This window comes from Tauraco erythrolophus, chromosome 28, assembly GCF_009769465.1.
Source record: "Tauraco erythrolophus isolate bTauEry1 chromosome 28, bTauEry1.pri, whole genome shotgun sequence".
Taxonomy (NCBI): domain Eukaryota; kingdom Metazoa; phylum Chordata; class Aves; order Musophagiformes; family Musophagidae; genus Tauraco; species Tauraco erythrolophus.
In genome coordinates, this window is record NC_141492.1 from 1,657,448 (window position 1) to 1,681,199 (window position 23,752).

The 23,752-nt window shown below is 55.9% G+C and overlaps 1 protein-coding gene across 1 annotated transcript; it reads left to right on the forward strand.

Moving 5' to 3' along the window:
- Window positions 1-4,094: 4,094 nt before the first annotated feature.
- ATP8B3 (ATPase phospholipid transporting 8B3) lies at window positions 4,095-21,965 on the forward strand. The gene is made up of 27 exons (XM_086627497.1): window positions 4,095-4,152; window positions 4,750-4,841; window positions 5,442-5,555; window positions 6,029-6,127; window positions 6,594-6,655; window positions 7,264-7,336; window positions 7,437-7,507; window positions 8,022-8,104; window positions 8,711-8,869; window positions 9,388-9,476; window positions 10,315-10,508; window positions 11,203-11,411; window positions 13,282-13,316; window positions 13,759-13,915; window positions 14,344-14,532; window positions 14,957-15,069; window positions 15,473-15,637; window positions 15,941-16,052; window positions 16,380-16,455; window positions 17,169-17,310; window positions 17,768-18,035; window positions 18,555-18,778; window positions 19,718-19,801; window positions 20,101-20,340; window positions 20,563-20,701; window positions 20,968-21,098; window positions 21,729-21,965. The coding sequence occupies exons 1-27, from the start codon at window positions 4,098-4,100 to the stop codon at window positions 21,963-21,965; spliced, it is 3,612 nt and encodes a 1,203-aa protein (XP_086483623.1). The 5' UTR covers window positions 4,095-4,097.
- Window positions 21,966-23,752: the final 1,787 nt, after the last annotated feature.

A 23,752-nucleotide genomic window follows, 5' to 3' on the forward strand; every position in this document is an offset into this window, starting at 1 on the left:
CAGCAGGGTTCGTTTGTGCCTTCAGCCTCCTCTTCCTCAGCAGGTCAGGTCTGGCCGCTGCTCCCACCTTCCTTGGTTTTCAAGGTGCAGCCGAGCCCCCCCCGAGCCACTGCCAGACCCTGGGGGGCTCGGGGGGGAGGCTGAGCACCCCCCAGTGAAACCAGCTGAGCCCCAGCGCAGCCCAGCACCCCGCTGCCTGAATCTGCCTGTTCTCTGCCCAAACACCGCCCTGGAGATGCTCATTCCCACCCGCTGCCCACGGACCCAGTTCGGGGCCAACGGCCTCTCCACCGGGAGGGTGACAGCTGTGACGCCGTGTCCCCGTCTCCCAGCAAATCCCACAGGAACGGCTCCTGCGGTGGCACCTCCGGCTTGTTTTGAACCGAGCAGTGCCGAGACGATAAACCCGGGCAGGTTTGGGGAGCCCAGGGGGTGCCCAGCAAAGGTGCCCGGGCAGCAGGCAGGGAGAGGCAAGTAGGGCGGGCAGGTCCCTGGGGAGGCCGGGGCTGGAGGTGTGGCATGGGCTGTCCCCACGGTCCCTGCGTGGGGCAGGACAGGTGGCAGCAGAACCGCTCGCCTCCGCGGTGGCAGGAGCTCGGCGGCTGCTCCGGGGCTGTCAGTGGGGCCATGGGCAGGATCGGTGCAGGTATGAGAACCAGGGGGGAGCGTGGCATGGGGCAACCCCCCATCCTAGGGCAGCAGCTCCCAAAAGCTGCCGTCCTCCTCCTCCTGTTCGCTTCGGAGCACCCACAGGTGCCAACTGGGGTCCGAGTGGGTAGTGGATGTGGTGGGGGGGGCTCATTGCCAGCAGGTCCTTGGGGGCACTCCTGGGAGCTGTGTCTTTCCCTGAGGACACTGGGGAGAAGTGGAGAGCCCCGGGCAGCACCCCTCTACCAACGCTGCAGCTGGATGCTGGGCACGGAGGAGCATTTTGGGATGGGGGAGCTGCCTTTTCCCTGGAGTTGCATCAAAGCAGGTAGAAAAACAGGGCGAGCGGAGGGAAACTCACAGCCTGGGCATGTCCTCGGAGCTGGGGAAAAAACCCCGAGAGGCTTTAATGAGCCGGGATCCACCCGGCTGGAGCGCGGGGGCGTTTCCGGCGTGATGAGGGCAGGAGGAGGCATGAGCCACCCACCCGCTCGTCGCCCGTCCTTGGGCCGGTGTCACCGATGGCTGCTGTGATGGGGCCGAGCCTGCGGCGATGCCAGAGCAGCAGCAGCCCAGGGCTGGTGGCAGGGGGGTCCCCGGGGTGGCGGGGCACCGGCCGGGCTCCCACAGGGATGCTGCGAGCGGGTAAACAACAGCAGCACTAACACAGCTGGTTATGGCAGCACCACCAGCCCCGGGCAGGGCACAGGGGGGTCAGGCCAGTCCCGGTCCCCCTTTTTTTTCATCTAGGAGGGAGCAGGAGGGGCAGAAAGGTGACCAGGAAGCCCCAGCTGTGCTGGGTCTGCTGGGCGCTCCCAGGGAACCCTCATCTCACCCTAATTCCTGCACTGAGCAACGACTCAACATTTATCCAGAAACGAAACGGTCACAGGAACCCGGCAGCGGTGGGTCGGGTCAGCCAACGACATCAATCTCTGCGGCTTTCACCAACTCAGGCCAAACCCTTCTGGCACGGTGCCCGTTCCTGCTTACAACTGGTTTATTTGTGTTCAGCCACGCAAACCTCCACTAGCCTAGAAGTATGGTTTTGGGGTGAGAAAGTCCCACTTTGGGTCTTGTGAGCAGCCAGCAGCGCCGTGTCACGGTTTTACAGCCCGAGACCTCAGGGACCGGCGGGACGGGGCGTTCCCTGCCGGGGCGGGCGGACCCAGGCGTTGAGTTGGAGGAACATCCCGCGGGTTAATAAATCCCCGTTGGTCTAGACGAGGTGTGGAGCAGTGGTCAGGGGATGTCTTGTGCCTTTGGCCATTGCTGGCCCTTCCCGGCCCCGGGAAGCTCCGGGCTGTAGGTCGGTGCCAGGTTTGGCCGCTTGCCCGGCTGGGGCTGGCAGGGCGCCCCGGCACCCGCTTCCAGCCCGCTCCCACCTATCCAAAGTGCAATTTTTACTTCCAATTGTTGAGGCGATGAGTGAGGTTTGTCAAGAGTTTTCCTGGAACCGAGGTTTCTTGGATGCCTCCTTGGAAGTGTTTCTCCAGTGCTTTGAATCACCCCTTTTTCCCTCCTTTTCCCCTCTTTTCCCCACTTTTCCCCCTTTTTTCCTCTTTTTTCCCCCTTCCTGCTTGCTCCTGGGCTCTGGCAAGAGACCTTTCCCAACTGCCTTTGCACAGCGCTCAGCTCCATGGAGCATCCTGTATCTGCCAACTGCTCCAGCCCTCGCATCATCTCCGTGGCCTCCTCTGGCCCCGCTCCAACAGCTCCATGTCCTTCTGCTGTTGGGGCCCCCAGAGCTGAAGGCAGCACTGCAGGGGGGTCTCAGGAGAGCAGAGCAGAGGGGCAGAATCCCCTCCCTCGCCCTGCTGCCCACGCTGCTCTGGGTGCAGCCCAGGACACAGTTGGCTTTCTGGGCTGCCAGCGCACGGTGCCGGCTCATGTTGAGCTTCTCATCAACCAACACCCCCAAGTCTTTCTCCTCTCTGTCCTTTTCTCTGTGTCAAATCCTTTGCCACCTTATTTTACCCAAATGAAGTGGGAACAGCCCATCTGGGCACCGATGGGCTTCTGTGCATCTGTGTATGGAAGAAATCTGGTCCCTCCAGGTATCCCTGCTCTTCCTGCTCCCTCTTACCTGTGCGACAAATGGTAGTTAGAGCCCTGGGATGTAGCACGGGTGTCACACCACGCACAGCAGCTCCCTGCAACCCTTCCTTCTCAGCCGTGCTGTGAAAATAAAGATGGGCCCCAAATGTGCCGAGTTCGTGGGTGTCGTTTAGGATCCAAGCACGGTGACAAAGGCCGAGTCCTTAGCGGTAAAGAAAGATGTCGTTGTGGGTCAAAGCTTTTTTTGGGGCAACCTGTTGGCTGCAGGGGCCGAGGTGCTGCCCACGTTGCTGCTCAGGGTCTCGTTGGCCTGGGATGAGGTGACAGTGCTGGCTCGGCTGGTGGCATCTGTGAGTGGCTCAGGGCAGCGTTGGGTGTTGGGGCGAACCGATCTCGAATTTGCCTTGTACCACCAGGAGCAACAGGGAGAGAAGTAGAGACTTTGGTGAAGGAATGGAAAAAAAGAAGTGATCAAAGGAGTGAGATAAAAACTAATGGCAGGGACAGACTTCTGTGTGGGATTATTTAATAATAAGGTAATTAATGCTTTATACCTCACTGACTCCTTTCATGTAAGGATCACAAAGCGCTTCACAAACATTAATTAATCGTCCCCACCACCCCTGCAGGGAAGGTCACCGAGCTGCTGAGCGTAAGGGGAGTCTTGTCATTGATGCAGGCGGCTGCTCTCTAGGCATGACGGGTGCTGGGGTGTGATGGCAGGATGGGGAGAGCTTCTCTTCCTCCCTGATGACTTCAAATGATTTCCCATAACTTCCTCAGAGAGGAAAAACCTCTTTGAGTTGTCACGGGCAGCCAGGACTGGGCGAAGGTGGATCTGAAAGATGAACCATGCTGAAGCTGTTGAGCATCCCTGAAGACACGGAGGAGGCGGGGGTCTATCCAGGCAACCCCCAGCGCCAACGTCCACGTGAGGTTTGAGTAAGCGTAAGGTGCCCGTGAGGGGCAAATCTGTGACTGATGGAAAAAAAATGCCCGAGTGAAGTGGATTTGAATTGAGAGCTGAGCCGTGGCTGGTCCTGCAAAAGGCAGGGCAAGGAACATCAGACATTAAGGGGAGGAAGAGGTTTTCTGGTAACAAATGCCAGCCTGACATCACTGATCCGTGACGTTCAGATGGCTACAGAGGACTGAGTGTCCACGTGGGGTTATACATCTCCAGGGTGGAAAAAATGTCTACGTTAGTTTGCGAGAAACCCATCCCCAGCTCTGCTCAGAGAAGCGTCCCTTCTGCATGGTGTCCTGCCCCAGAGAGGCAGAGGGCCCAGCTTTGGGATGTTGGAGCATCCCGGTGGGATCATGCTGTCACAGCTCAGTATTGAAGATATCTGTGGTTGTCCTCCTTCCTAGATCCTGGCAGTGGTGCCAGCATGGCTGAGCAGGACCCAGCCTCAGGCCACCTGCATGGAAAGAAGCAGCTGCCAGGTCGGTGTGCAATGAGTGTGTTTTGGGGCTCTTCTCTTTTTTAGACAGTTGACGAGAAACTTGAATGTGGGACAGTGTTGTGAGATGGGGAAGAAGCAGATTTGGGGTGAAATAGTCTGGAAGGGTGGACCGTCAGCTGGGGTGCAGGAGCTGGGGAACGTGGCTGGGATGTGCCTTGCTTGGCAGTATCTGCGCTAGGATAGCAAAAATGAAATCAGGAGAGGAACAAGCGGTCTTTGGAAGAGCAAAGACTGTGCTTGGAGGAGTCATCCTTCACCTGGCCTGACTGTGCTGTTAAACCAAAACCTGAGCCCAAATGGTTAACCTGAGGCTCAGAGAACTGTGTGCAGCAGTCCTACATCTTTGGAAGCTTCTGGCCTCCTGCACCCTCTGTCCGATCTATAACCCAGCTCTGTCCCAGTTGTACCTCCAGCTGCTCTTGAGGTGTAGGTGCACTATGGAAAGTCCGTCTCACCAGCAGTGGGTCACCATAAGCCCAGTGGGACCATCACTGGCCCTTGTGTCCTTGGAGACCAGAGGCTGATGGCCAGGGCCTGGCTCTGACAAGAGCTGGTGGATATCCACTTGGTTTTCCAGCTTTCACTTGGGAGGTGAGGGCCAACGACCGAAATTACCACATGCAATTCAAGAAGAAATTTGCTTTCTGTCTGACCAAGAAGAAGTATGCGGTGAGTCAACCTGGGCCAGCCCTGGACCGTTTCTTTTCCCAGCCCCTCATTCCTGAGCTGGTGGTGGTTGGGGGGGTGACATGACAGTGATGCCGCAGAGTCATCTCCAGTACGATGGAGAGTCACACACGTAATCCTCAATGAAGAGGAAGGGCTGCTCCCTGCCTGGTGCCCTAGATGCCCTCTGAAGCTGCCAGATGCCCTCTGAAGTTGTCAGACAAGGAGCAGAACTGTAGGAAGGATCCTTTTCGGTCTGATGGTCAAATCAAAAGCAAGATTTTTGAAAAAGTTTTGATTTAACAAACCCAGATATTCCGGATACTTTTTTCAGCTACATAATGATCATCTAGTTGGGGGTCACTTAGGTATGCTTTAGATGATCAGAAGCAAATTATTTTGTTTCAATTTTATATGGCCCTTTGCTCTAATAATCCATTTTTTTCCCCTTATGGCTTTGGTAAATTTTCAAAGGCATCTCTTATGCCATGAAAAGTTGAGAAGTCCTAAAAACACCAGAATGGTTTTGGCATTTTTGAATCACATCCTTGCTTTCATGTGGCTGAACTCCCACTCTGGCTTTGACCTGCCTTTCTTCTGCAGGGCAATGCCATTAAGACAGCCAAGTACAACGTCTTTACCTTCCTGCCACTGAACCTCTATGAGCAGTTCCACCGAATGGCCAACGTCTACTTCGTCTTTGTCATCCTCTTACAGGTGAGATGGACACCAGGGTAAGAGTGAGTGTATGTGAGACTGTCTAGCAAAGAAGGGTTGTCTGGTGTTTGGAGGACGGGACTCTGGTCTAAAATGTTGTCAAGGATTCTGCTTTTCAGCGGTGTCCGTTGTATTTCATAAGCTCTGAGGGGTTTAACCTACTTTAGGTTTGGTTACTTTAAACTGATTGGGTTTGGATGTGAGTGCAACCCATGAAGACCACACCTAAAGCGAAATCCCACCCTCCAAGTTCAGGGACCCATGTACATTTCACATATCCACTTTAAAAAGAGGTGGAAATTCAACAAGACAGATCTCTGTGGACAGAGATGTTGATTCGATCCTTCTTAGATGGGCTCCTGCTCAGGCACTGGCTGAGGAGGGGAGCTGGGAGCGAGGCGGAGTTCCTTAGTCACCTCAAGTGTCCCAAAGCAGGATGAAAGTTGTGTCAGTGGTGTAAAATTCTTCTCTAGACCTTCCCTGAGATCTCCACGCTGCCCTGGTACACTCTTTTGTTGCCCCTGAGCTGCCTTCTCACCATCCGGGGTCTGCGAGACCTCATCGATGACATCGTGAGTATGGGTTGGAGCAAAAGGCTGTGAGTGTTGGGTGTAGGTCCTGGGGGGACAGTCAGCAGAAAGGGCCCCTTTGCTGTGGGGTGAACTGAAAAGCTTGGGAGTTGCTGTCTTTCATCCTTCCTGAGGTACCATCAACTCTACTGTGTCCAAAACACTTTCTATTTTCCCTTGGGAAGGATGTCACCAGCCATTTGCTTTCCTTGGGGTCTGGACCCCCATCTCTGTCATCTTTCACATCTTAACTAATTGTGATACTCCCAGGCTGGTCCCTAGAAATACCCTGGGGAAATTCAGCCTCTTTATTCATCAGCACACATCTTCTAATTGCTTCAGGAAGCAGATCTTGCCCTGGGGCCGAGGAGGCAGGTCATGGCATTAAGAAGGTTATCTTCATAGGACAAGGAGGTCTGGCATGGCCCATCCCATTCTTTTGGCCTCTTTTTTTCTCTCCTCTGTGCAGGGCCGTCACCAAAGTGACAGAAACATCAACAATCGGCCATGTGAAATCCTGTCTGGGAAGAGGTGAGGGGCTTTGGGAAGCTGTACCCGTGTTTTCCAGGCCTGTGTGGAACGATGGGTCATCTGAAGTGCTGAGCATCCTTGAGCATAGCTGCTGAGAAAGTTTTTGGTGGGACTGTCCCTGACTCTGCAAAATCCCATCACCTCCCAAAACCTGCTGCAGGTCCAGCTGTTCCCCTCTGGGGATGACCGTATTCCAGACATAGATGACAGGTCCGAAAAAAGCCCTAATTTGCCGTTGTGCTGGGAAGAGGGTTTCCTTGGCCACAGAAGTTCCTCCAGGTCTAACTCATGGAGTCACGTCACTGCTAAACACTGGTTGGGGAAGGACCACATTTCCCACCTGTGGCCAGGGGGCTGGAAGTCCCTCTCGTCTGTAGGTACGGGGGGTATGGATGTGCCAAAGGGATCCTGTGCCATCCTCGGTGCTCGGCTGTCCTTCGGTCATGCAGACGGGTGGCCACGACGGTGGCAGAGGAACCAACAATCCGGAGACCCCGGTCATGCCAGAAGCTGGGACAAACACGGGCTGGTCCAGAGGACAGAAACACCCACAGCCCCATTCTCACAACTCTGCGAGGATAAATATTTTCCCCCTAATTCTCCTGCAGATTCCGCTGGAAGAAATGGCGCGACATCTGTGTCGGGGACATCGTCCGCATGCGTAAGGAGAGCTGCGTCCCGGTGAGTGGTGCCCCGGCGCTGGCTGCGCACCGGGGGCCGTGGGGGCCAGTTTCGGTGAGGGGCTCAGCCAGGTGCTCTCTCCCCTTTTTTGCCCTCCAAGGCCGACGTGCTCTTGCTCTGCAGCTCGGAGCCCAGCAGCCTATGCTACGTGGAGACTGCCGACATCGATGGGTGAGGAGAGGGGCAGGGACCGCTGCTGCCACGGTGGGAGAGGGGCACAGACATCCCAGCCAATGGCTGAAGCCTCCAGTCTTGGGGACCCCCCAGCTTTGGGGGTTCAGGCAAGCTAAGCCTGCAGACACCCCAGAAATGGGATTTGAGCCCCAAATTTTTGAAAATGGGAGTCCAAAACCACTTTCGAGGTTTCCACGGAGCATGTTGAGACGTCAGGCATCTCTATCCATCTCCAGGCTCCCTCCTGGCCAGCGGAGGATGGCGGCTGCCCATCCCTCCTGCCTCTGCCCGCTGGATGATTTAACGGCAGGATCTCTGGGCCAGGGCTCTCTCCCAGCATGAGTGCCCGATGTCTGGCATGATGGGTCCCTATCTTGCTTTTCATTGCCATCACTCATGTAACCACCTGATAACTAATGGCCGTCTCTGTCCCATGGGATGACAGCAGAATCAACAGCTCTGTCACCCCACAGGGTTGTTTTATTTTTCCCTCCCTGGCTCTTGTTCACAGGGAAACAAACCTGAAGTTCAGACAAGCCCTCCTGGTCACCCACCAGGAGCTGGTGAGTGAGGAGAGCATGGCCGCCTTTGACGGTGAGTCTCCCAGATGTCCAAGGATGCAGCCATCCCACTGGGATGGGATGGGTTCAGTCTTGGGAAGTCTCTGTCCCCTCAGACACCCACGTGCCATCAGTCCAACATGAGGTTGCACTTGCTCCTGCCTGCAAGGAACCAAAGACCTTGCGTGGAGGCTCTTCCCCAGCAGAGCTGCTCTGCCATGGGTCCATTGGGGTTGTGCACCTTTCCCCTGCCCTGGATCTTCATTCTCCCACTGGAATCACGTGCTTGACTCCCAAACCTGAGCTCAGACCCTGGATTTTTTCCCCTTTGGTCCTCCATAGGAAGCAGACTCCCCTCTCAGAGGCTCTGGGGATGAAGCCAGTTGTGTTCGTACCTTCTCCAGTTTTACAGCCCAATGTGGTTCCTGCACTGAGCACCCCCCTGGCACTGCAGGGTGACCCTCCAGCTTAGCCTTAATTTGAGCCATCCATATCTCAACTGCACCTGAAGACACAACCAGAATCTTCCCAAGAAGCCCCCAGCACCCCTCTTTGGAGGGGACAGGTGTGGGATTGAGGGGAGAGGAAGGTCCTCTCGTTTCCCCCAAAGCCACCACCTGAATCATGCCCTCTGCTCAAGGGAGGGTGACCTGCGAGGAGCCCAACAGCCGCATGCACAGCTTCACCGGCACGCTGGAGTGGAGGGGCGAGACCCACTCGCTCGACAGCGAAAGGATCTTGCTGCGAGGCTGCAAGCTGCGCAACACCGACGTTTGCCACGGCTTGGTCATCTACGCGGGTGAGTGCCCGGGCCCAGATCAGGAAGGGCAGGAAACACCCATTTCCCCGGGTGTTTTAAGCTGCCCGAGTGCCTCGGGCATCAGCAGGTCCCGTTCTCAGCTGACACAAAGTGGGAGGACCTGCCGCTGTAACCAAGCCCCCAGAAGTTTGTCCTAAGCTTTGCTGGGGTTGGGCTCGCTGGCATGGGGGCTGATGTGGTGGTACCAAACCTCTACTCATCTCAGGTTGTACTTCATCTACATCACGTCCTGGGTCCGCTCCACTTTGTGGCCTCTTTCGCTTTGTGGCTCAGTGCAGCTGAGAGCTTGGCCATGGGTCGCTGTGGGTAGAGGGAAGGGGTGAGATCTGGTGTAAGCAGCACTTCGAGTGTGCACCACTGATCAAGGGATGCGGTCCTCTGAAGCCTTCAGAGGTGGAGAGATGTTGTGATGGAGGAAACCAGCATCACTTAGCTGCAAGTTAACTTTCAGGGGGCTGCGGACTTGCGTTTTTACTTCTAAAATGTTTCTCATCCAGGATTTGATTCCAAAATTATGAGGAATTGTGGAAAGATCAAGCAGAAGAAAACCAAGCTGGACCGCATGATGGACCGGCTGGTGATCATAGTGAGTGTGGCGCAAACACCTCCTGCCCTGGTCCACCGGCCTCCTGGGATGCTCACAAGTCTTCTCATGAGAGGCTGCTTGCTTGGGTGATGCTGATTTTCATAAGCTTGCAGTGTTTCGCTCAAAATATCTCGTGTTTAACATGTTATGGGCAAATACGGAGTGATGTTCACAGGAAGGGGCAGTTGCTGCGTCAGGAGCAGTCTGCATGATGGTTGTGTTGCCTAAACCCTGGACCCTGGCAGCTCTGAGTCCTCAGCTGTAAAGCAGCCCCTTGGACCAGGGAGCTGGAGTATTCAGGGTCTCCAGCCCCTCCTGGCCTGCTTTACTAATCCATAACTGTGCAGGTCCAAGGAGGTGGCTTATGCTGAGGGACCTGCTCAGCACAGAGGAGATGGAGGATGGGTGAAGGAGGAGCCCTTCCTCTTGGGAAGCAAAGTAGCATGGTCATAACGAGAAACTGGACAACCCTTACTCCTGTTCCTGGTGTTTGAGTGTCATCCCTTCTTAGATTGGCCACTAGCATTCCTCTGTTTGCTGGTACTTCAGTGAGGAAGGCTGCAGGACACCCCTTGTCCAGGGAGATGGTGTCTGAGGCAATTAGGAGGGTGGGAAAGTTGGGATGTGTGTGTGTTGCGGGTGTGCCAAGCTGAAGTACATGCTGCGAGCCTTCATCTCAGCCCAGGATGAGCTCTGAGAACCAGCTTCAGGCACAAGGACATCTTTCCACAGGTTTACAGCTCAAAGAGACAGTCTGGAAAGGGCAATAGTTGGTCCTAGAAAAGAGTCTGGTGGGCTCTGTGTGGTGGCACATTCTCATCCTGGCTTCCCATCTCAGATCTTCCTGGTGCTGTTGGTCACGTCGTTGTGCCTCGCTGTTGCCTCTGGGTTCTGGGCCAAGATGTTCCAGGAGAAGCACAGCTACCTCTCTGCTCTCTACAAGCACACAACTCCTGCCCGGCAGGCCTTCTTCAACTTCTGGGGCTTCACGATCCTCCTGAGCATCATCATACCCATGTCCATGTATATAACGTAAGAACAACAGAGCTTGGAAGTGATCAGAGATCATTTCCTCACTCCCTATCCTTGGCCATCATCTGGCACTTTGGTTTACAGCCACAAAATGGGGCTGCACAAAAGATCCAGCCATGACCTTGAGCAAGTCACTCCCATGCGTTCCCTTAGCGGTAAGAGGGTGAGGATGGAGGGGGGGGTGTCTCTTACAAACATTGATGACGTGCTTTGGGGTCTTCTCGAAGGAAAGCCAGTAAAGAGATGCAAAGACCCAGACTGCTGTTGGAAATTTTGGGCAGGCTGAGGATGAGGCTGATGACTGTGGTGTTTCCCCACTGAGCAGAGCAGGGTGGGGAAGGGAAGGGCACGGCCATGTGAGCCGGCAATAATCACAGTTTGTGCTGGAAGAAGCGGTTTCCAAACTTTTTGGCCCTTCACTGAATCTCCAGATCTATGAATTTTGCCATCAAGGGCCAGATTTCCATAGGGAAGCCCAGTTGCCTGGGTCCCAGTGGGCTCTCAGTCTGGCATGATGAGCCTTCTGGAAAACTGGCCACAAACAAGGAAAGCCCTCTTGCTTCTCCCAAGCTGAGAGCAATAGGATCCAGGTGGGGAGTTCCCCTCTGCCCTTCCTTCCTCAGTCAGATCCCCAAGTGCCACTGGGATGTGGTCTCCTTCCCCAGCATAAGTTTTCTTCTATCTGACACCCTAGGTTTGAATTCATCTATCTGGTGAACAGCTTTTTTATCAACTGGGATCTGGAAATGTATTACGCTGCCAAGGACATTCCAGCAAAAGCCAGAAGCACCAGCCTCAATGATCAGCTCGGCCAGATTGAATATATCTTCTCGGACAAGACTGGCACCTTGACCCAAAATGTTATGAGCTTCAAGAAATGCTGCGTCAATGGGACCATCTATGGTAACTTTTGGTGGACGCAAGTTTGTAGAGACTCATGAGTGAGGTAGACCTTGAATTTTGGCCACTTTCGTTCTTTCCACGCCTCCTGGCTTGCTAGGAAACTCGAGGCACGTGGATTGATCTTGGTGGTCCAGCATGTAGGCAGAAGCTGTAGAAATTCAGCTTGTTCTCATCTCCCATGTTATCAGTGCTTTGCAGGGGCCACCACGCCTACGGTGACATTTGTCTTGTGCTCCCAGTGCATGGAGTCAGGGCACAATTCTGGCCTCCTAAAATGGGTGCCTGCCTTTCAGGAGATGTGTCGTGCCCCAAACTCAGCTGAAATCAGCTGGGTCTTCCCTGATACAAAAGGGAACCTGGGATTAGGAGCCCAGCACACCCATATGGCAAACATATAGTCTGAGAGAGGTGGATCCCACCTGGAAAAATCAGCTATGCTGGCCCAGGCGTCCAGGACAGCGCAGGCAGAGGAGCTGCAGCATGATGGGCCGGAGAAGCCCATGGATTTTTATTTTCTATGAAGCTCTTGGAGAGAAAAAGGAGGTTTTACTTTTCTTCTTTGCGTCATTTTTCTGGTGAATCTCCAGCTTGGTTTCCAAATCTGGGCACTTTGAGGCTTTCAGGCGACCTATGGAGGAGGCAAAGAAATTATCATTTCCCTCATATTGTTTCTTTACAGCAAATGCATGTAATTGCTCTTTGCCTTTTTTTTTTTTTATGATTCTACTTGGTTTTTCCCCTTAGAAACCTGAGAATTGCCAAGTCCTTCGTTTTCTTGTTGCTGCACTTCCCGGAGCTCTCGGCTGGCTTTTGGGAGCTGCCTCAGTGCTTCATTGGAGAAATGTAACAAGTGGGGCTGGGCCAGAGCTTTAGCATGGAGCTCCTTTTTCCTGAGAAAAGTATCAGGCACTTGAGACAAATGGATAGTGATAAAAGCAAAGAGGAGAAAAAAAATCTAGCAAAGTTTTTAAGCAGGATTAAAACCAGTTTTCCCCTCCCTGATGTATCATAGAATCCTAGAATGGGTTGGGTTGGAAGGGACCTTCAAGACCATCTAGTTCCAACCCCCCTGCCATGGGCAGGGACACCTTCCACTACACCAGGTTGCTCAAAGTCTCATCCAACCTGGCCTTGAACACTGCCAGGGATGGGGCAGCCACAGCTTCTCGGGGCAACCTGCTCCAGTGCCTCACCACCCTCAGAGGGAAGAATTTCTTCCTTCTATATCATCGAAATCTCCCCTCTTTCAGTTTAAAGCCATTGCCCCTTGTCCTGTCACTACACATCCTTGCCCAAAGGCCCTCTCCAGCTTTCCTGTAGCCCCTTTAGGTACTGGAAGGTGCTGGAAGGTCTCCCTGGAGCCTTCTCTTCTCCAGGCTGAACAGCCCCAACTCTCTCCGCCTGTCTCCAGAGCAGAGGTGCTCCAGCCCTGGCATCATCTTTGTGGCCTCCTCTGGACCCGCTCCAACAGCTCTATGTCCTTCTTGTGTTGGGGACTCCGGAGCTGAATGCAGTACTCCAGGTGGGAGTATCATGTTGCACCTCTGTGATAGCAGCATTGCATAGTCCCACCAGTCTCTGGCCAACTACAGAGTCTCCCTGGAAACATGGATGAAGGCTAGATCTGAATTTTTAACATTAAAAATAACATGTAGAAGCTCCAAACAGTCCAAGAGCGAAATAAGTCAAACCTGGGCATCCTATCAGAGCCTGGCTCATGACCAACACCGAGCAGATGCTGGAAATCTGTCCCTCTTCACCAGGCTTTGGCCAGCAAAAGCAGCTGTCCCTTCTAGAGAACCTGCTCGAAGCCCCCGCTAGTGACGCCCCTGCCAGCTCTCCATTAATTGAATCACTTTTATTTCGGCAGGTCCAGGCACGGGCCGTGAGAACAAGCAGCCATCGGTGCGTAACTCCCCTCTCCCACGTAGCGCGGGGCCGGACGCTGCTCCTCGTCGGGGCCAAAGCCGTAGCAGTTATTGATTACACCAGCAGCAGGACCAGCACCAGTTCTGGAGCACAGCGTGCTCGCAGTGGGGTCCCGTGCTGGGACAGAGGCACGTGCTTCCCCGGGTTGGCAAGTTTGCGCGTTCTCAGCTGCCAGTTAAGAACGGGGGAAGCGGGTTTATGAAATAACACAGTTCTGATCATCATTTTTTTTTCGTTCTCAACCTTTTCACACTCACCCCTTGGCGTAGGCAACGCAGAGCTCGGCTTACGGACTCTGATCCGGATCGGACCGTGCCAGCACAGGGATGCTGTATCGCAACCCCGCAGCGTCCCCGGTGCAGAGCCCCGTGCTCCGTCTCTCTCTCGGGTGCCTGCAGCCTTCTCGTGCCTCTTGCAGGGGTCGGGGTTGACCTGGAGCCACCATGGGGAGAAGAAGCTGGACTTCTGCGATGCGACACTGCTGGAAGCCGCCCGGCGGGACAAGGACCCTGTGCTGAGGGAGTTCCTGAGGCTGCTGGCCATCTGCCACACTGTCATGGTGGAGGAGAAGGGCGGTGGGTTGGCCTCGGTGGTTGATGCGCTCGGAGCAGGGTTGACCTGGTGTTCAAGGCATTGAGGCCACGACAGCTTTTTCCATCGCCCAGCAAAGCTCTTCCATGAGAGCACGGGTCACGTCAGAGTCTGGGGATGCTTTGGGCCACTGTCCTAGCATCACAGACGTGTGGGTTTGGGTTTGTTCTAAAGCTGATTAGTTGGAACAGAAGCTCAGGGGAGATAATTCATCCCTGTCTGGGCACTTGTCCTGCCTGGGGCAATGAGCAGAAGAGATGAGACAAGTAGCACTGAGTTTCCCCAGCCTGGTGGCTTGGACTTTAGGATCTCCATAGATAATGTCAGTGATGGGCAAGAACAGGGTGTTTCAGATGTCCAAGAGCTGCTTGGCTGGGAGTCCCCTTGTCTAACCCCTGCTCCTCTTCTGCAGACCAGCTGGTTTATCAGGCAGCTTCACCGGATGAAGAAGCGCTGGTGTTGGCAGCCAGGAACCTGGGGTACGTCTTCCTGGCCCGAACGCAAGACACCATCACCATCAGTGAGCTGGGAGTGAAGAGGACGTACAAAGTGCTGGCCATGATGGACTTTAACAGCGATCGCAAGAGGATGTCTGTCCTGGGTGAGCGGGATGGGGTGTCTGAGGGAGGGGGGACATGGAGGGTCCCTTCCATACCCAGCCCTACAAGGGATGGCACCGGGGTGCCTGTGATTAACCACAACTGGCACAGGGGCTCCTCAGGATTGTGCTGGTCATTCCTATGGTTTTGCTCATCCTCATACCTTGGTGAAGGGTTTGAGCAGCCGAGAGCCAGCGAGTAAACCAGGGACTCAGAGGAGGTGTGTGAGGAACTGCCGGTCCTTGAGGCCTGACCCTGCCTCGCGGTGGTGTAGATCTGGGGACATTCCTGTGCCTCCTATGGCCGCAAGCAGAAAAGCACTAGTGTCCCCTGTGGTGCCTTCTGCAGCATGGCCATTGCGTGGGGACAGCAACGAGCAGGAGACATCTCTCTGGGTACCTGAATTGTCCTTCCCCTCCCTCCCAGTGCAAAACCCCCAGGGCACAATCCGGCTCTACACCAAGGGGGCTGACACGGTCATCCTGGAGAGACTGCAGAGTCGAGGGCCCAACGAGACCTTCACCGAGATGGCGCTGGATGTGAGTCCCATGCCAGCGTGGGGCAGAAAGGGCTGGTCTCCCTGCTGCTGGCTTTGGACTGGATGTCCCAGAGTCCCCTGCTGCTCTTTCTCCATCTGGCTTCAGGATTTTGGTCCTTCTTTCTTCCTTCTGCTCTAGGAGCCTCATCTGCATGTGGGACAGAGGCTAAGAGGGCATCAAATCCACCTTCGGTGTTCTGCATGGACCAGTTGCATTGCAAGGATGCTCATGGGGATGTAGGATGGGGGAGGGTGTCGGAGCCCAGAGGGAGACCCTCAGATGCTGGAGGGTCTCTGGCTTTGCCCATAGTAGCATTGTGGCTGGCTGGCTGGCATGATGCCCTGTTCCACCATGAGAATCATCCTGGTCAAGGGATGGGAGACCTGATATCTCATCTCCACAGCGCTTTGCAGAGGAGACACTGAGGACTTTGTGCCTGGCCAGCAAGGAGGTGAGCAAGGTCGAGTACAGCATGTGGAGCAGGAGGCACCACGAGGCCAACATCCTGCTGCAGGACCGTGCGCGGGAGCTGGACAAGCTGTACGAGGAGATGGAGCAGAACCTGCAGGTGGGATAAGGCTGGGGTATAGGAGGAAGCAACTGTGCTGGTCCCACAGAAGGCAGGAGTGTGGGGTTCAACTCTCCGGGATGAGAGGGTGAAGCGTCCAGCCCAGCACCCATCCCCTGGGTGGGAGGGCAGGTGAAGTTCCCTGCCATGGGTGACTTTGTGACATGCTGATAGATGCTGAGTTAGATATCTGTCAAGTCGTGTCTACTCATGGGCAAGGACCCTTGGTTGGATCCAGGGGCAATTCCCACCTCTGTATCTTGCCCTGCCCCATGTCACGACACCCACTCACCCTCCTTCCAGCTGCTTGGGGCCACGGCCATTGAGGACAAGTTGCAAGATGGAGTCCCTGAGACCATCCAGCTGCTGAAACTGGGCAACATTAAAGTGTGGGTGCTGACGGGAGACAAACAAGGTCAGTGGAGGCAACCCCCGACCCCAACAACACATTACAGCTTCTTCCCTAACCAGGACCAGAGAAAGGATATGAGACCCTGGGAGTGGGCAACAACCGGGTTCTGCTGTTCCCTTTAATATAAAATAACAGCACATCCCACAGATCATGTCACCCATGGGGAAACTGAGGCAAGGGACGCCATCTGTGCGATGGCGCAGAGCTGGAGCAGAGCCCCCAGCACCTGCTGTCCACCAAGGACTGTTGGGCCCGAGGGCTGGGGTTGCCATGGGATGAGGGGTGGGCAGCATCTTGTGGCCATTGGCCGTTGACACCTGCATGTTGCAGAGACCGCAATGAACATTGGCTACGCGTGCAAGCTGCTCACGGATGATATGGAGATCCTGGAGGAGAAGGAGATCAGGTGAGGAATTGTGACCTCCTGGTTCAGGACATTGTTGTCCACGCTGAAGACACCCGAGGGCATAGGAACCTGTGCAGAGTGGGCAGAGCTCGACTCTGCCAGAGATGCTTCCTCTTCCCTGTCCCAGCTGGGATATCCATGGCCCTCATCTGCTGATGCTTTTCCAGGCCTCCCCATCTTCTAATCAATCAAATGGATTCTCAATCTAATGATTGGTAAGAGGATGGTGAGGCACTGGAGGGTGGTGAGGCACTGGACCAGGTTGCCCAGAGAAGTTGTAGCTGCCCCATCCCTGGCAGTGTTCAAGGCCAGGTTGGATGAGGCTTTGAGCAACCTGGTGTAGTGGAGGGTGTCCCTGCCCATGGCAGGGGGGTTGGAACTGGATGATCTTTGAGGTCCCTTCCAACCCAAACCATTCCATGGTTCTGTGATCTGTTTCTGCCCCTACAGCATCCTCCTCCTTGGCAGGCTTTGACCAGAAAGTGCTTAAGCTGTCTCTCCAGCCTCTAAACCACAGGGACACAGGCTGATCTCTGATATCACTGAGCCCTTGGGACCTCCTCTCTGTGCCCCCTGTTCCCACCCCTGGATACTAGCCCCATCTCCCCGGAGCTGGCTTTGAGATGGCAAAAGCCAACCGTAGGTCTCAGTTGAAGCCAGGCAGTGTACCTGGTGTCCCCCAGCTCGGCTCCAACCACCCCTTCCTCGCACAGCGAGATCCTCGAGGCTTACTGGGTGAGCAACAACAACCTCAGCAGCAGTGGGGAAGCCCTGTGCAGCCGCCGCCTCTCCCAGCAGCACCCGGAGGCTTCACGCCACAAGAAGAGAGCTCTCATCATCAGCGGGGACTTCCTGGTAAGGTGGCACTTGGATGCTCTTCTCTACTTCTGCCAGATCGCTGACAGATCGTTGTTTCTGCCCTGGTGCTATCAAAGTCCTGGGTGGCACCAGCACCAGGAGGTGATGCTCCTCTTGCCCAAGGGGTGGGAAAAGCCCATTTTTTGGGCTGGAGAATGAAGAGTGGAGAGGAGGACAACCTTGCACCCATCATTTGGTGTTGGGGGGCTTTGATCACACCTGCTCAATCAGTCTTCTGGGGTGACACAGGCTGGTGAGTGACGACATGCTCTTCTGGTCGTACTGGGACAAACTGGTCTCGTGGTCACAGTGTCCGCTGTGTGGCGAACTTGGAGAAAACTGAGGTCACTTTTTTGTAGCACCTACGAGATTTAAGAGCATCACTGAGGAGCTGGGAGCCCTCATGCTGTGAAGGCTATAGGTGAGGTCCCAACCACGTGTGCTCTCCCTTAAGGACAAAATCCTCCACACGGGAGAGGTGCTGAAGGAGAAGAAGGGGCGGCTGTGGCAGCGGCTGGCTTGCTGCAGGGCTACGGGCTCGCCGGAGCAGGGCAGTCTGGTGGAGAAAGCCTTCGTGGACTTGGCCACCAGCTGCCAGGCGGTGATCTGCTGTAGGGTGACCCCCAAGCAGAAAGCCCTCATCGTACAGCTGGTGAAGAAGCACAAGAAGGCCATCACGCTGGCCATCGGGGATGGGGCCAACGATGTCAACATGATCAAAAGTGAGGCTTGGGGCAAGGGGGGGAGTGTGGGTTTTGGCCGGTGCGTCCCAGTAGCAGTGGTGCCCCATCTGCCATCTCCACCACCTCACCCTCTCCTTTGAGGTGAGAAACTGGGAGGGGAACCCCCAACCCAGTTCCCCAGGCTGCTGTGCTGGGAGGGGAGCGAGAGGCACAGGACCAGGACTGGGAGCAGCCTGGGACAGGAGCAGGGTGGATCGCTTGCTTTAGCAGCGGGGACGGAACGATGAAACTTCAAGCCCCAAAACACGGGGAGCCAGCAGAGACCTCCCTGCCCACCTCCAGCAGCCCTGACACGGGGCCATACTCTTCGCACGCCCAACCATGCCTGGCGCGTCACTCCCACAGCCATGGCATGTGATGGAGGGAACTTCTTCCCTCTGCCCATCACTCCTGGGTTCACCCTCTGCCCATCAGCCTGGGGGCATCCACAGGGAAATCAAGCACCCAGCTCCCCAAAACCCTCCCCACCTACATTTTGCACCCTCCTGTCCTCTGCAGCCGCTGACATCGGGGTGGGCATCAGTGGGCTGGAGGGCATGCAAGCCGTGCAGTGCAGCGACTACGCCCTGGCACAGTTCTCCTACCTCCAGCGTCTCTTGCTCGTCCACGGCCGCTGGGCCTATCTGCGCATCTGCAAGTTCCTCCGCTACTTCTTCTACAAGACCTTTGCTGGCCTCATGGCCCAGGTCTGGTTCGCTTTCCACAGCGGATTCACAGCTCAGGTGAGGGATGCTGCCGTTAGCAGGGGTTACATCCATCCCATGGAGGTCTGCACACCAGTGGTGCAACCTCCCTGCTGAGGACCCCATGCAGGTCTTGTGCCTGGTAGTGCCTGATTAGGCATCCAGTACCTAAAGGGGCTCCAAGAAAGCTGGAGAGGGGCTTTGGACAAGGGTGTGGAGTGACAGGACACAGGGCAATGGCTTTAAACTGAAAGAGGGGAGATTTCGATGAGATCTTGAAATGAGAAATTCTTCCCTCTGAGGGTGGTGAGGCACTGGCACAGGTTGCCCAGAGCAGCTGTGGCTGCCCCATCCCTGGCAGTGTTCAAGACCAGGTTGGATGGGGCTTTGAGCAATCAGTGTAGTGGAAGGTGTCCCTGCCCATGGCAGTGGGGTTGGAACTGGATGATCTTTGAGGTTCCTTCCAACCCAAACCACTCTATGATTCTACGTGTCCACATCAGCATCCTGGTTTCCTTTCTTCCTTGTCCTGGTTATTGGGCTGTCCAAATGTGGGGAGCTGTGTGGCCGAGATGCAGATGGTTATCTGCTTTTTACCTGGCTGGATTGGGAAAAGCACCCTGGGGAGATCTGGGATGTTCTTGTGAGCTGCAGCTCGGTCTCGGACAGATGCAGGGAAAGGTCTCACATGCATTAAGGTGGTTTCCCCCCAAAATGGGAGCTTTTATCTCAAGGGCCACCAGTTGACTTGACCACCACTGTGTGGCTCCAGCCCCCCATCTCCATCTGCAGCACGGCCCCACAGCCCACCGATGGCTGCAGGAGATGGGGGGCTGATGCAGAGCCCAGGGCAAGTCCATGGGGATTTCCCCAGCATTCAGATGTGAGTATCTTGGAGTCACCCCCAGTGCCTGAGCATCCTTTCGGAGTCTTTCCAAAGCACCACTGAGCTCACCACCGCTTTCTTCTCCCGTTTAGCCTCTGTACGAGGGCTGGTTCCTTGCACTCTACAACATTTTCTACACCGCCTACCCCGTGCTGTCCGTGGCCCTTCTGGAGCAGGTACGGGTTCACCGGGCTGCATCCAGGCCCTGTGCCTGGAGGCTGCACCCTCGGTGGGTGTCAATCAGCCTGGAGGTCATTGCCCCCCACCCGCACGACTCTCTGTGCTGGGACGCGGTGCCAAGCAGCTCCATGGGCATCTGGAGGTCACCACCAGTGCTGGGGTGCCTCTGTTCCCCGTCACCCCAAGCAAGCGGAGGGACTCACTGCAGCTCTCCCCAAGGGTGTATTGAGTGCGGTGGCCCAATCCTGCTGCCCAGGGTGGGTGGGGAGGGTGATGCTCGGTGCCCTCCTGGCAGGACGTGAGTGCCAAGAAGAGCCTGGAGTTCCCTGAGCTCTACGTGATCGGGCAGCAAGATGAGCTCTTCAACTACCGCGTGTTCAGCGTCACCCTCCTGCAGGGGGTCAGCACCTCGCTTGCCAGCTTCTACATCGCGCTCTGGGCCTTCCAGGACCGCGTTGGCAGCAGGGCTGTCGGCGACTACGAGTCCTTTGCCATCACAGTGGCCACGTCGGCGTTGCTGTCGGTCCTCGTGGAGGTGAGCGCCGATCTGCCCTTCTGCATCCTGGCCCTGGGGCAGATGTTCAGGGACTGCAGCCCTGGCCTCTCTGACACCATCCCCAGAAGCTTTATGGCTGAGAGATGATCTCCCTTGGGGCAAGGGAGGAATTCGGGACGAGAGGCTGAATGGAAGAGCGTTCATTCACATGCCTCTCGCAGCCTCCACAAGACGCTGTGTGCTCTGCCCTTGTCCCTGCAGATCATCCTGGACACCAAGTTCTGGACAGCATTGTCCTTCCTGACGGTCACAGCCAGCCTGCTGCTCTTCTGTCTCTTCTCCTTCCTGACCCAAAGCATCGATGCCTTCAGGGTAGCCCCTACCATCTTCTGCTTCCCAGGTGAGATGCCCCGGGGATCCCCAAGGTCCTTTCCTTCCCCGAGCCAGGGGAGCCCAGCCTGGGCTTGGTGCTACCAGCTGTTTCCCACCTCGTAGATCATCCCTTTGTCATCATTTCTCGATCTTGCTGTCTTGATTTTTGACGCCAGTTTAGGTGCCTCTTTAGATCCCTCAGCACTTTTGTGGGTGGGGACCTGGTCCCCAACAGTTGTCCCCTCTGTCCTCTCCATTGTCCCTACATCACCCATCAACTTCTTCCTTTGACAGATGCCAGCCGGAATGTCCTGACTGACCCCTACGTCCTGCTCGTGGTCCTGCTGTCCCTGGTGGTGAACACCATCCCCTCGCTCACCGTCCGCTTGTACCGCACCATCGCGAGCAAAACCACCATCCAGGAGGTGAGGGCTGCATGGGGCCTGGCCTGGGGAGGGGTCTGCCTCCTGCCAGCACCAGTGTCTGGGGCTGGCCAGGGCACTGCTGGTGATGGGAAGGGAGAGGATCCCCAGGGAAGTCACTGCCTGGGCTGTGGCAGTGGGATGTCACCTTTCCTTGGTGGCACCACTCAACTGGTGGTGGTGTCTCATGACACTGGTGCCCAAGTCTGGCTCCAGGACCTTCTCCCCATACCAGTTCACGGCTCAACAGGAGGCCCTGAGGGAAGAGCTACTCCAGCTCTTGGAGAGGGTCTGCTTTTGGCTGCAGTAAGGAACTGCCCTCCAGGAATCCCTGGAGCTGCTGCTTCGGAGGCACTGGGGTCTGGTGGAGGTTTTGGTACCACCAAAGCTCACCCCACATCTGGGCTGTGGGTCGTACCTTGTCAGTGGTACAAACAGGTCCCAGATGAGAGAAGGGGTTGAGATTGTGCTCCAGAGCTCTGGGAGCTTTGAAGACCCCCATGAGGGTCCCTACATTGCGCATCCCATCACGTCATTGGTGGAGGGTGTCCCTGCTCTCCCTGCATGTCCCTCCTTGGGCTGAGGTCTTGCCCAGGAGGTGACCACATCCCTGATCTCCCCGTCTCCTTGCAGAAGATCCGCCTGAAGGCCAGGCGGGAGCCGGAACCCTCGGTGGAGCTGCGTGCCCGCATCCCTCGTGGCTCCTTCCACCGCCGCTCCAGCTACGCCTTCTCCCACCAGGAAGGCTACGCCGGCCTCATCACTCGTGGGGACAGCCTGCGTGCCGGGGCCACCCGCAGCACCGCCCCGGCTCTCCTGCACCCAGAGACCACCCCGGCTTGGTCCTCCCTCCACAGCCCCTCGGTGTAGCTGCCCGGCTGGCACCAACCTTCCGCCACGCTGGAACAGCAGAGGTGCCCTCAAGGCATAGAGAACTGGCTGGTTCCCTCGTTTCATGGGCATTTTTCTGAATCTTATTTAGATGGTTTTGAAGCGTGGGCAGCCCCTGGGGCTGCAGAGGGGCTGGCCCAGCCTGGGGGGCTGCTGCTCCTGGCGCTGAGCCCCGGGACGTGTCCCACCAGCGGCTTCGTCTCTCTTACACAGTGTGTGCGTGAACTTTGCAGGAGCCCCGAGAACCACTCGCATCAGCTGCCACGCTCAGCCCCTCGCCCCACGACCCCCTGGCTGGCACTCCAGCCCCCTTCCCTCTGCTGAGCCTCCGAAAACCCAGGGCTTCCTCCTGCCCCGGGCTGATCCTGCTCCAGGCTGGACCCACAAACAACATCTCTGCTGCCTCAGGCTCGTTATCCCACCTCCAAATTAATAAAACACCCTGATGCAGGAGCAGCGGAGGGGCTGGGGGGTGGTGGAGCTGCAGTGGCTGCATCAGGACCCTCGTCTTGTTTTCCAACGGGTGCACGGAGCGCAGGGCAGAGCCGGCCGCCCTCCGCACGCCGGGCTGGATCCGGCACCCGCAGCTTTCGGCACGCATCGACCCAACCGATCAGACTTGAGCAGCCGGATTTTGAAATGCCCCCGATTTTCTGGAGGAGGACCTATACATGACTGATGACCTGCTGGTTTTTCGTCGCTCCCCACCATCTCCACCGCCTTGTCTTTGCCATCCCTGCACGAGACTCACACAGCCACATCCTGCTCTCCCAGGACTGGTGTCCCTGTCTTTGGGGACAGCTTGTGGCCACGGGCTGTTTGCTGCAAAGCCCTGAAAAGTATTTTTTTTGGGGGGGTGGGAGGGCAAAGGATGGGGGTGAGGTGCATCAGCTCTGCGCCGAGCGCGCATCCTGCCGAGCCGCGCTTTGGGGACAGCAACAGTGGCTGCTGGAGAAGTTAGATGTGGACAACTGACCGGCAACCGGATCACCCATTTTATTGTTTTTATTTTTTAATTAAAAGGACTTTAGCTTTTCTCGCCTCTCCTGTAAATCTCCATTATGTCACCAATGGAGAAAAGCTGCACGGAAAGGTCCTATGGCCCCTCGGTGGGTGCCACCGGCTCATTGCCACCTGCCAGAATTTGTGCCGTGGCAAAAAACGCTGGGTAGGGTGAGATATTGGAGTAAAAAGATAAATAATTGAATCAGCCACAGGGGCTTGGACCTGCCTACAGCACGTGCGACTCGATGGGTTTGTTTAACAAGTGCTTTGGCATCATCTGCGCCGAGCTGGTGAGAATTAAAGGTTTTTCTTTGGGCTCTGGCCAGAGGGTGCTGGAGGGTGCCAGGAAATGAAAGTATCTGAGGCTTCCTCTGGGAAAACTCTCACTCCTGCAACTCCCATCTGGAAAACTGGAAGGGGAGAACCTTTCCCAGCTGCCTGGGCATGATCGTCTCTGAATCTAACCCCTGATGCTCTCAGGCCAGGTGTAGGGAGGGGAGTTGAGATGGTTGAGATGGGGCTGCTCCTCCAGAGCAGGTCTCCTCCTGCCCGAGCGTCAGGAGGGGACGGACCCACCGCGGGACACACACACACACCCCGGGGTGAATGACTAGAAAATAATTTATTGAAGAAACAGAAAGCTGCAGAAATACAACACAGTCATGACCAGTAGAGGATGAACAAATAGAGATTAATTTTTTTTTTTTTTTCTCTTTTAAAACCTGTTGACAGGCTGGAGTTAAGTTTCCTGGTAACTTCCC

Coding starts and splice junctions, on each gene's coding strand:
- ATP8B3 (XM_086627497.1), top strand. CDS start 4,098: ATGGCTGAGCAGGACCCAGCCTCAGGCCACCTGCATGGAAAGAAGCAG. Junction 8,105..8,710: donor GAGCATGGCCGCCTTTGACG/GTGAGTCTCCCA, acceptor CCTCTGCTCAAG/GGAGGGTGACCTGCGAGGAG. Junction 19,802..20,100: donor CCGTGGCCCTTCTGGAGCAG/GTACGGGTTCAC, acceptor CCCTCCTGGCAG/GACGTGAGTGCCAAGAAGAG.